At 40.6% G+C, this 11,405-nt stretch overlaps 1 protein-coding gene across 1 annotated transcript; it reads right to left on the bottom strand.

The window, feature by feature from the left end:
* Positions 1–316: 316 nt before the first annotated feature.
* Positions 317–2,956, bottom strand: HEXIM1 (HEXIM P-TEFb complex subunit 1). The gene has a single exon (XM_026683641.2). The coding sequence runs from the start codon at positions 1,829–1,831 to the stop codon at positions 755–757; it is 1,077 nt and encodes a 358-aa protein (XP_026539426.1). The 5' UTR covers positions 1,832–2,956; the 3' UTR covers positions 317–754.
* Positions 2,957–11,405: the final 8,449 nt, after the last annotated feature.

Below are 11,405 nucleotides of genomic sequence, written 5' to 3'. Positions count from 1 at the left end.
TTTGGTGTGGAGCCAAACAGAGCAACTAAATAAAGTAACTTGCTTTGGCAACTCACCCCTTGCCCTCCCCATAATTATAAAACATATAACAAATAAGGAATGCTCTAGATAAATAAAATAACTTTGGGTGACTGTGATGTTTCTCTTTGGTCTTCTATTAGAACCACCACACAATGGCTTAGAACAATCCATCCTTTCCAATTCATATTCCTTTAAAGCAGTATCTAAATGTTGCCTGGAAAAATTATTCACAATATTCTCTGCCAAAAGAAAATATTTTGAATTATTTTTCTAGAAATTACACCAGAATAATTATGCTGACATGACTTTATTTAAACTCTCTTCACCAATCAGGATTTTTTTTTCCAGAATGTGACTATTTTACATGTCCCGTGCCCCATTCCCTCTTTACCAATGTCTCTTCTTTACAAGGATCACAAATTCTGTTTCTGTATGAGTCCGATGAACTTTTAGACATTTTCCTAGGAATGCTGGATATTCTGTGTTATTTTAAAAAACAAATCCCAAACCCATTGATTACACATAATTAAAAAAGAGCACACGCTATATTAGAACTATCTTTAAAAACAGTGTAAGATTGTGAATTTATTCTGATTGAATCACATAAAGTCCTCTTTGTGTGTGTGTGTATGTGTGTGTGTGTGTGCACAGACACATACACTCCCACAATATGAATACAGCATCTTGGGATGGTTTCTGTCCAATTCCACTTATGTCCTCAGAATGTTCAGTTTCATTCTCCCAGTTTAGAGAAATTGTTCTCTTGTTCTCTGCCATGTTCCTTTTCTTTCAAGAGTTTCTGGTTCTCAGCTCTCAACCTGTCCAGTTCCTGTACTAACTCACTTACCCTAGGATCCTCTGTTGAGTCCCCTGCAAATTTCTTGTTCTCCATCTGTAGGCGGTTGTTCTCTTCCTCCATCTTGGAAAGACACTTCTCCAACTCCAAGTATTCCTTGATCAATTCCTGTTTGCTCATATTCTGTAGACTCTCTACATGATATTTCTCATATGTCTCTGAAAAATCTTTCTGAAGGAATTCAGTACCATCCCCTCCCATCCCATCACTACCCCCATCCTCCTCTTCCACAAAATCTTCCTCACTGGTTTCATCTGATTTGGTGGCAGATCTTTTGGGGTAAAGGCTGGTCTTCAAATCTGGTTCTTCTTGATCATGGTCCTCCATCAAAAACTGTGTGGTGTTGTATGGTGCAACAGGCTGTCCTTTAGCAAACATCTCTGCCCGCATCCTGGAAGCTCGTTGACTCTGCTTCTCGTCAAACTTCTTCTTCTCTTCCCAGCTGAGTTTGTAATAAGGCTTCCAATGTTTCTTCTTCTTTGAAGGGCGCCTCCTATGTTTCTTTTTGCCCAACTGTTTTTCCTCTTCTTCACCAGACTGGGATCTGCAACTCTGGTCAACAGTCCCACAGTATCCCTGCTCCTGAAGGTCTGGCTGCTCTCCATCTCCTGCATCTTGGGTGTCTGCAGCTGCACCAAATGTCTGGCCCTCAATCTGATTAATCCCTGGGGCAACCAGAGTTTGGCTTCCTCCAACCACAGGAACTGTGAGATCTGTACCAGAGAAGGCAACATCAGCACCGACTGGCCTGCCATCCTCCTGCTTAACCATCTCTCTCGGTTGCCACCTATCGGCAACCTCTCTTCCTTGGAGCAGTTCCTGGTTAGTGGGTGGAGAGCCAACAAAAGGTCCCCCTCCGCCAGAGTCTCCTCCACCTGCACCCCTGCAGGGGGGGAAAGGTGTTTTGCCATTAGGCTGTTGCCTCAGGTTGGCAGAGAAGGCAGCATCAGCCATAGTTGGTGCTTTTAGCAATTTCCTCAGTCGGAAGGAGATTGTGGGCTAGTAAGTCCGAGGTGTTGACTCCCTCTTCTCTTGAAAGAGGGAGAATTTAATTAGCCGACAGTGTCTTGGGATGGTGCCGGAGCTGCCAGCTTCACACCTTCTGAGAAATCAAATACTTTTTTTAACACTTCAGCCCAACTTGCAAGCCTTTACAGAACTCTTACTGCTTAATCGCAGAATAGTTATCAGGAGTATTAATCTGGAAGCCTTTTTCTCGCTCTTTTTTAAATTTCTAAAGTGTTAAAACATTAAGCTTTGCAGGGGGGGTGGGGGGAAAAAGACCGGTTAGCTGTCTCGGTCAGTCTTTAAATGTTCGTTACCTTCTGGGAAGTGTGGAAGTATCCGGTTTTTTCCCCCTCCAGTCTCTGCTTCTCCTGTTTGTCACACTGTAGAAAAGATGCACATCTCCAATTGCAAAAAAGATTATAGAAGCAAAAAGAGTTCCAGCTAAAGAACGAGCCGCCGCAACAGAGCCGGTATGTCCTTGAAGCACCTTGTAACGCAACAATAATTATATTTTTTAAAAGATGAAGATACGGGAGACAAAAGGCCACTGAAGAGTTAAGCAGCAGGTTCTCCCTCCAGCGTAGATGATGAAAATGTTAAATGTCCAAATCCACACCGTCAAAGGTTAACAGTTCAGGCACGAAAAAGTTCAAGGCAGTGTCAACGTCAAGAGTCTAAGTGTGTAATAGTTCTTCGTTTTTCTCAACAATCCCAAAAATCGCTTGAAAAATATTTCCGTCCCAAGCTTCAGCTATGAAAAAACTCTCCAGTCCCGAACGAGTTAAAAATGGTTCTTCTTCTTCTCCTCCTCCTCGGAGAGGAAAGAGTTAACTAAAGGAAGGAAGGTTGGCTCCTCCACGCACAACCAAAGTTCGAATCTCCCCCTCCCTGCAGTTAACCCCACCCCTCCTTCCACTGCTTTCCTCCCTTACTCAAGCGCCGTCAGTTCTCAACTGCTACTCCTAGCGCGTTTCCTCGCCTTATATAAACGAACCAGCCCCTTCAACGCAGTGCGCAGCCGCTTCTCATTTTCCTAGTCCCAAGGTATCTCGGGAGTTGTGGTTTCTCCTTCCGATCGATTGGCCGGTTCTCTTTTAACACAAAGACTACCCTTCCCAGAATCGCGGCAAGAGACTGTTATTTAGCCAATCAATATTCAAGGAGGGTTGGGACAACAAGGAAGCTCTCTCTGATAGGCTGCCTAAATAACTAAAACATCAATGGCTAAAATAGGAGTCCTTCAATATTAACTGAACCAATCAGAAAAGAATAGTTGGAGGCGGTGTAGGAGGTTGAGTTGGAATGTACCAACTATTTATGAGAATCTTGAACTCTTAACGCGTATTGAACGGGCCTTTTTGAGACCTCCTAGAGTGTATCTTCAAACGAATGTTATCTCAGGTACTTTATGTCATAATAGCGTTGAAGGACAATGGGTTTATAATTTAACCCTCGAGAAAAAAATATGGTAGTGTCCAAAAAGTAGTTCCAATGTAACTATAAAGATTAAAAGGATTTTGTAATGAGTCATTCGTTTAAGATTGAGGGGTTTCAGTAACTATTCGAGAATTTGGGGAGAGCAGTGATGTCATCTAGTGACAAAAGATTTGGACAGGAGAGTTGAGTAGAGAGCTCCTGCTGGCGGAAGGTCACTACTAGTTGTGTAAAAAACCCCAGCTATGTTAACCTATGACGGTGACTAATCTACGTGGAGGGAGTTGTAAACAAACCGAAATTGGAAACTAGTTCCGTCTTAAAGGCGTAAAGGCACTCTTCTCGCTAAATCAAATGATGTAATTGAAGGCCTGGAAAAGGGGTTGCAGTCTAGTGGTTAAAGACTGAGATTTGGACTCTTTTTCTTTCGCCAGAGGAAGATATGCCCAAGTTGCAACAGACCCAAGCGGAAAGAATTTATTAACCAGTTACTGGTTTTCTCTCTGGCTGTGAAGAAAGCAGGGTGGAGAACCGTGACTGAAGAGGCAGCTGCAGAACTTGAGGCCTGCAAGCTCTTCTCTTCTAATGCTTAGAAGCAGGCTCAAGTCATCAGGAAGCAGATGCATTCTGTATATGCTCAGAGACTAATTTACCTTCAGTTCTGTTTCACCCGTTTCGAGCCCAATGGGCTGCCAGGTTAGGCAACCCTCATTTCCACTGAGCTGAAGCTGGGACCCAGATTGCCTCAGTGGAGGTACATATCAGGAACGCCTCTTTTGCAAACCCTCACCTGAAAGGGCTGCTTAAGAGGGAGAGGATTTCCTTTGCCATCCACAACTGCTCACCTCTTCCACCCCACATCCTGACTTGTCTTTCGCTGCTGTTCACATGGTGGAGTTGTAACAGGATAAGCGTTTGGTTAGCTTTTTACAGTGGAAAAAGTGATCCAGGTGCATAACAATTTTGTAAAGAAAGGTAAAAAGTATAAACTGACCGTGTTGGGGTCAAATACTGTAGAGCCTTTGAAAATTAAACCAACCTCTTGAAAGTAACTTCAAATGATAGAAAGTCTGAGAAGTGATTAAATTTAAAATGCCAGCATGTTATCCTTTCCTATGAAAACATATTGGCATGACTGAAATTGCATTAAGCTAATTCTATAAAAGGGACGTGGTGGCTCAGTGGCTAAGACACTGAGCTTGTCGATCAGAAAGGTCGGCAGTTAGGTGGATCGAATCCCTAGCGCTGCGTAATGGAGTGAGCTCCCGTTACTTGTCCTAGCTTCTGCCAACCTAGCAATTCGAAAGCATGTAAAAATGCAAGTAGAAAAATAGGGACCATTTTGGTGGGAAGGTAACAGCATTCCGCACACCTTTGGCATTTATGCTGGCCACATGGCCACGGAGACGTCTTCGGACAGCGCTGGCTCTTCGGCTTTGTAACAGAGATGAGCACCACCCCCTAGAGCCAGAAATGGCTAGCATGTATACGCGAGGGGAACCTTTACCGTTACCTAATTCTATAAAAGGTACAATTTTAAATGGTAGAAAGTAGCGTTTTAGGCATTTTTGAAGTGTTTTAGCAAAAAAATCAAACGGGTGCACCTCAAACTATCGAGGGAAACTAGTTCAAAAGTAATGTGAGAAAGTATTACTTCACAGAAAGAGTAGGGGAAGCTAGGAACCAACTTCCAGCACAAGTAGGTAGTTGATCAGTCATCATTAACTCAGTTTAAATATGTTTGGGGAAAAAACATTCTATCATCCAACGTAAGTAAATAATAAAATAATGGCAAGTCCAATCTGAACATTTGGCTAACTGCAAAAAACTAAAAAGTAAATTTTAAAAAATTGAAAATATTAAAACAAAATAAAACAAAACCCCTGAAAGGGCAGACTAGATGGGTCACTGGCTCTTTTTCTGCAGTCAATTTTCTGTGTTTCTATGCTAGTTTCCTTATTTCAGTTCAGCACAGGCTGCCTTGCTAAGTTTGCTGCAAACGTTCTAAACTAGAATGATTCCTTACTGCTATGCAACATTTCTCTATAATGTAATCTTGAGAATACTATGAAATACTGTACAAAAAACATGAAGCAAGAAATACAACATTGTACAGCCCAAAATGCAAATGTAACTGCAGCACAACTTTCCTGTAAGTCAACATTCTATTTAACTTTTATTTTAAAATACATTTATCATTTGGAGCATCTATAACTTATCACACAATCTAGCGAACCCAAGTTCTTGTCATCAAGAATCAAACATTTTAAAAAGTGAAATATCCAGGTTGAAATAATTGAAATTTCAAAAAGTAAAAATAGTATATTTACTGCTGACTTGTTCCACAGTGGATTTAATACTTTATCAGAAGCATATAAATCAGGACAAACTAAATTTCCATATCATATAGTACAAGTTTAACCTGAAGAGTATAGCTTCTTTTTTGTGATTTTTCTGAATTGCTCTCAATTACAAGTGTGAAATCTATGACAAAATTCCATTCCACTTTGAGGCATACTATACAGCAAGACTATAGGATAACTTTGAAGATTCATGTAACACTGTTAATGTAAGAAATTCTCCAAACTCAGGAAATTACAAAAAGTGTTGTCCCCATTAAATCTATAAAGATGGTTAAGTCCTATGAAAGTAAAATGGAGAAATTTGGCTCAGAAAAATGTAATCGCTTAAGGTTCTCCTCATCCTATGTCAATAGTTCAAGTCAAATTCTAGCTTTGTAGGCTAAATGCCCTTATTACATTAAGCCATAATTTGCTAGAGCAGCTAGGGTCTAATACTGGGTTGAGCTGAATCTAAGTAATGACCTAGATTAGAATCATGTTGAACTCTATCTTCTGCATTGGGACTGAATACAATAATCCAGAAGAATAAGAATGAAAATTCTCAGTACAGAATAATGCATTTCTCATATTTATTATATATCACTTTTTGTACAAGAGCTCATGGTGACCTTACTTAGTGTTTCATCCTCTTTTTCTCTATAACAAGAATTCTGTAAGGTAGAATGGGCTGAAAGAACATGAGTGGCCCAGAGTCATCCAGTGAGTTTCGGTGTAAGAATACATTGGAATTTGGTTTTTCCTACTCCTAGGATAACATCTTAACATTACCATACTGACTGAGATAGACATGATTCCACATTTAGGAACACATTTAAATTGAGAATCATTAAACCTTACTTCTTCAGGCTTCTGTCTTCAGCTCTGTGCTTCTCAGAGTGATGTGAGCTTGCAGCTGCTTCTTCCTTTTAACTGCTAGTGGGGTGTGACTTGATTGGGTGGGGGCTTGGCTGTGTTCTGATTGGGTGGGGCGTGTTCTCATTGGTTGGGGTTTGGCTGTGTTCTGATTGGTTGGGGGGTTGGCCATGTTCTGATTGGCTAGAGGTGTGTTCTGTTCAGGTGGGGGCTTGGTTGTGCTCAGGTTGGTCTTAGTTACTGGGGATTAGAGCTGGTGAGCTGTGATCTTGCTGTTTGGCTTCGAGTTCGTGGTCGTGCTGCATCTTCATGGTGGGGTCAGTTAAGCTTCATGTATGGATCAGGGGTTTGAAGTGGGTAGTGATGCAGCTGCAGTGCGGCTTCTGGTCTGGTCGTGTCTCATCTGTGTGGGTGTGAGTGCTTTTACGTGGAAGTGTGGTGGTGGCATCTTGTGTGGCCCTCGTGGGTGTGGGTCTGGTGTCATTCATCATGTTAGGTACTCGCCTGTTCATGAGGGCGGGTTTCCAAATGGCTGGTAAGCGGGAGGTGTCATCTCTTTTATTCATGCTGTGTGGGCGTTTTTCTATCTCTATGGCTTCTCTGATTATTCTGTTGTTGAAGTGTTCGGTTTTGGCGATAGTTCTGGTATTTTTAAAGTCAATCTCATGTCCTGTGGCTTTGAGGTGTTGGACCAGGGAAGAGATCGGTTCTTCTTTTTTGATTGAGTTCTTATGTTCTTCAACGCGTGCACTTATTCTCCTGTTAGTTTGTCCAATGTATGTGGTGGTGCAGGCGGTGCAAGGGATTTCGTATACTCCTTGGTTTTCTAACTCGATTTTGTCTTTAGGGTTTCTTAGGATGGTGGATATTTTTCTGTTTGTGCATCATGCTGTTTTAATGTTGTGTTTTTGGAGGATCTTGCTGATTTTGTCTGTAGTGCCTTTTATATATGGGAGGAGGGCTTTGCCGTTCTCTTGTTCTCTGTCTTGGATTTTGGTTGGGGTTTCTTTTTGGATTAGGTGGGTAATCTTCTTTCTTTGGAATCCATTGGCTGTTAGTACATTGGTGAGAGCTGAAGACAGAAGCCTGAAGATGATGAATGAGACTTCATCGAAACGTTGCCTAGATACTTCCAATCTTACGCGGGAGAAAACCCGAATAACCAAAGATCCACACACACATATATATATATATATTTATTTATTTATTTATTTATTTCTGAGGTTCTCATGGTATTTGTATGTGGATCTTTGGTTATTGGGTTTTCTCCCGCGTAAGATTGGAAGTATCTAGGCAACGCTTCGATGAAGTCTCATTCATCATCTTCAGGCTTCTGTCTTCAGCTCTGTGCTTCTCAGAGTGATGTGAGCTTGCAGCTGCTTCTTCCTTTTAACTGCTAGTGGGGTGTGACTTGATTGGGTGGGGGCTTGGCTGTGTTCTGATTGGGTGGGCGTGTTCTCATTGGTAGGGGTTTGGCTGTGTTCTGATTGGTTGGGGGTTGGCCATGTTCTGATTGGCTGGAGGTGTGTTCTGTTCAGGTGGGGGCTTGGTTGTGCTCAGGTTGGTCTTAGTTACTGGGGGATTAGAGCTGGTGAGCTGTGATCTTGCTGTTTGGCTTCGAGTTCGTGGTCGTGCTGCATCTTCATGGTGGGGTCAGTTCGCTTCATGTATGGATCAGGGGGTTGAAGTGGGTAGTGATGCAGCTGCAGTGCGGCTTCTGGTCTGTGGTCGTGTCTCATCTTCTGTGTGGGTGTGAGTCTGCTTTTTACGTGGAAGTGTGGTGGTGGCATCTTGTGTGGCCCTCGTGGGTGTGGGTCTGGTGTCATTCATCATGTTAGGTACTCGTCTGTTCATGAGGGCGGGTTTTCAAATGGCTGGTAAGTGGGAGGTGTCATCTCTTTTATTCATGCTGTGTGGGCGTTTTTCTATCTCTATGGCTTCTCTGATTATTCTGTTGTTGAAGTGTTCGGTTTTGGCGATATTTTGGAAACCCGCCCTCATGAACAGACGAGTACCTAACATGATGAATGACACCAGACCCACACCCACGAGGGCCACACAAGATGCCACCACCACACTTCCACGTAAAAAGCAGACTCACACCCACACAGAAGATGAGACACGACCACAGACCAGAAGCCGCACTGCAGCTGCATCACTACCCACTTCAACCCCCTGAGCCATACATGAAGCGAACTGACCTCACCATGAAGATGCAGCACGACCACGAACTCAAGCCAAACAGCAAGATCACAGCTCACCAGCTCAAACCCCAGTAACTAAGACCAACCTGAGCACAACCAAGCCCCCACCTGAACAGAACACACCTCCAGCCAATCAGAACATGGCCAACCCCCAACCAATCAGAACACAGCCAAACCCCTACCAATGAGAACACACCCCACCCAATCAGAACACAGCCAAGCCCCCAACCAATCAAGTCACACCCCACTAGCAGTTAAAAGGAAGAAGCAGCTGCAAGCTCACATCACTCTGAGAAGCACAGAGCTGAAGACAGAAGCCTGAAGATGATGAATGAGACTTCATCGAAACGTTGCCTAGATACTTCCAATCTTACGCGGGAGAAAACCCGAATAACCAAAGATATATATATATCTATATATATATATGCGTGTGCGTGTGTGTAATACTTTCAGCAACTAAATTTTTTGTTAGAAATTTTCTATGGAGCACTTTGATTCTGTGATTATCTTACAAGAAATACAATTGCCAATTAATGAGAGGAGATTTAGTTTTCTAAATCTGCAACTATATCATCCTTGTCTACCTATTAATTTTCAGATTTGGGCAACTTTGGAATATATACTTATAGCACCATTAGTTGAAGGGACAGTATTAGGATCTAAACATTAAAACTCTAGTATTTCTGGAAACAATTGCATCAGTTAGAAAATTAACTAACTAAACAGAGGAATTAGATGAACTTTTTGCTAGTCAGTTAACTAAGGTATGTAGGAAGCATATCACAATAGTAATGGGGAATTTTATTTATTTATTTTTATAAATAAATTTTATTAATTTTACAATTAAAATAAACCAACAACACATACACAAATGAAAGAAAAGGAGAAGAAAATAGAAAGAAAAAATAGAAAGCAATTAAAAACATTCTCATCTTCAACAGTTTGTAAGATCTCTCTTTTTTTTTTAACCCTTAATTTATGCCATATACACACACCTAATCTTTACATATATCTGTATATCACTGCTATGGGTTTATCCTATCCTCTTTTGCCTTATAGTGTAAAATCTATCTTTGGTCCATCCATTTGTACCAGCAGTTCCAGCTATTGTAGTATGTTGAGGTGTCTTTATTTTTTAGTGCCAAAGTTAGTTTGTCCATTTCTGCACAGCTTGAGATTTTTTGAATGATCATTTCTTCTGATGGAACCTGAGGCTGCTTCCAAGATTGGGCAAAAGCTAATCTAGCCGCTGTCAAAATGTGTATTATTATGTATTTCACTTTTTTTTGATATTTGTTTGTCAAAGATCCCTAACAAAAAGGACTCTGGTTTGTATTCGATCTACTCTTTTGTCATTTCTTCCAGCCAAATTTTAATTCTCTGCCATTATTTTTGAGCTTCTGTACAGGACCACCACATATGGAAAAAAGTTCCCTCTTTTTTTTTTTTTTTTTTGCATTTCCAGAAATTCGGAATTATATTGGGGTGCATCTTCGCTAATCCCGAAGGAGGAAGGTGCCATCTATAAAACATTTTATAGGCATTTTCTTTATATGCTACTGATTTTGTAATCTTATTGTTTCTATCCCAGACCTTTTTCCATTCTGTTAAGGTGATGCTATGTCCTACATTCCTACTCCAGGCAATCATGTTCCCTTTTACAATTTCTTCTTCTAATTTGACTTCTAATAAATAATTATAAAATTTTGTTATATTTTTTTTGCCTGATCCTAATAAAATTTTATCTAATTAGCTGGAGTTTATTGTTTATTCCGAATTCTTTCTTGTCCTGTTTGTATCTACTTTGAATTTGAAGATATGCCCACTGATCAATTTTTTGTCCTCGCTCTTGAAGTTCTTGCCTCAATTTCAAATTTCCTTGTGTATCCAATAGGTCCTTATATTTAATCATTTTAGTGATATCCAGATTATTTGGGTGGATCATCGCCTCCATTGTTGTAGTTTTCCCTACCTCCCATAAAAAAGCGTGCCACCCCCTCTGCAAATCATGGCCTTCTAAAAATAATATTCTCTTGTTAGTTAAATTCACCCATTCCTTCAACCATACTAAAGAGGCAGCAATATAATACAACTCCCAGTTTGGAAGTGCCAGCCCTCCCCTGCTCTTCATATCCTGCATTGCCTTTAAATTTATTCTAGGTTTTTTTCCTTGCCAAATAAATTTAACAGTTATTTTGTTGAGTTCTTCAAAAATATTTTTGTGTAGTTTAATTGGGATTGTCTGAAATAGATATAGAAATTTTGGAAGAATATTCATTTTAATGGCAGCAATCCTGCCTAATGAAAGTTGCAGCTTACCCCATAATTCTAAATCCTTCTTTACCTGTTGCATCAATTTATCATAATTATTTTCCTTGAGTGTCTTACAGTGTGCTGTCAACCATATTCCTAAGTATTTAACTTTCTTTGTCACTTGTATTTCCATAACTTCTTCTAACTCTATTTTCTGTTTTTCTGTTAAATTTTTAGTCATTAATTTAGTTTTCTTCCTATTAATTTTGAGTCCTGCTACTGCTCCAAATTGTTCTAATTCATTCATCAATTTTTGTCCTCTTTCTATTGGTTCCTCAATGAAAAAAGTCATATCGTCCGCAAACGCTTGCAACTTATATTCTTCTTTCTTAACCTTTAATCCTTTTATATCTG

This window comes from Notechis scutatus, chromosome Z (assembly GCF_049901735.1).
Source record: "Notechis scutatus isolate UNSWTSFEM ecotype Mainland chromosome Z, rNotScu1.2, whole genome shotgun sequence".
NCBI classification, from domain to species: domain Eukaryota; kingdom Metazoa; phylum Chordata; class Lepidosauria; order Squamata; family Elapidae; genus Notechis; species Notechis scutatus.
This window is presented reverse-complemented; position numbering and strand designations above follow the sequence as displayed.

Excerpts from the sequence above, each read along its gene's own strand:
- HEXIM1 (XM_026683641.2), bottom strand. The coding sequence starts at position 1,831 with ATGGCTGATGCTGCCTTCTCTGCCAACCTGAGGCAACAGCCTAATGGC.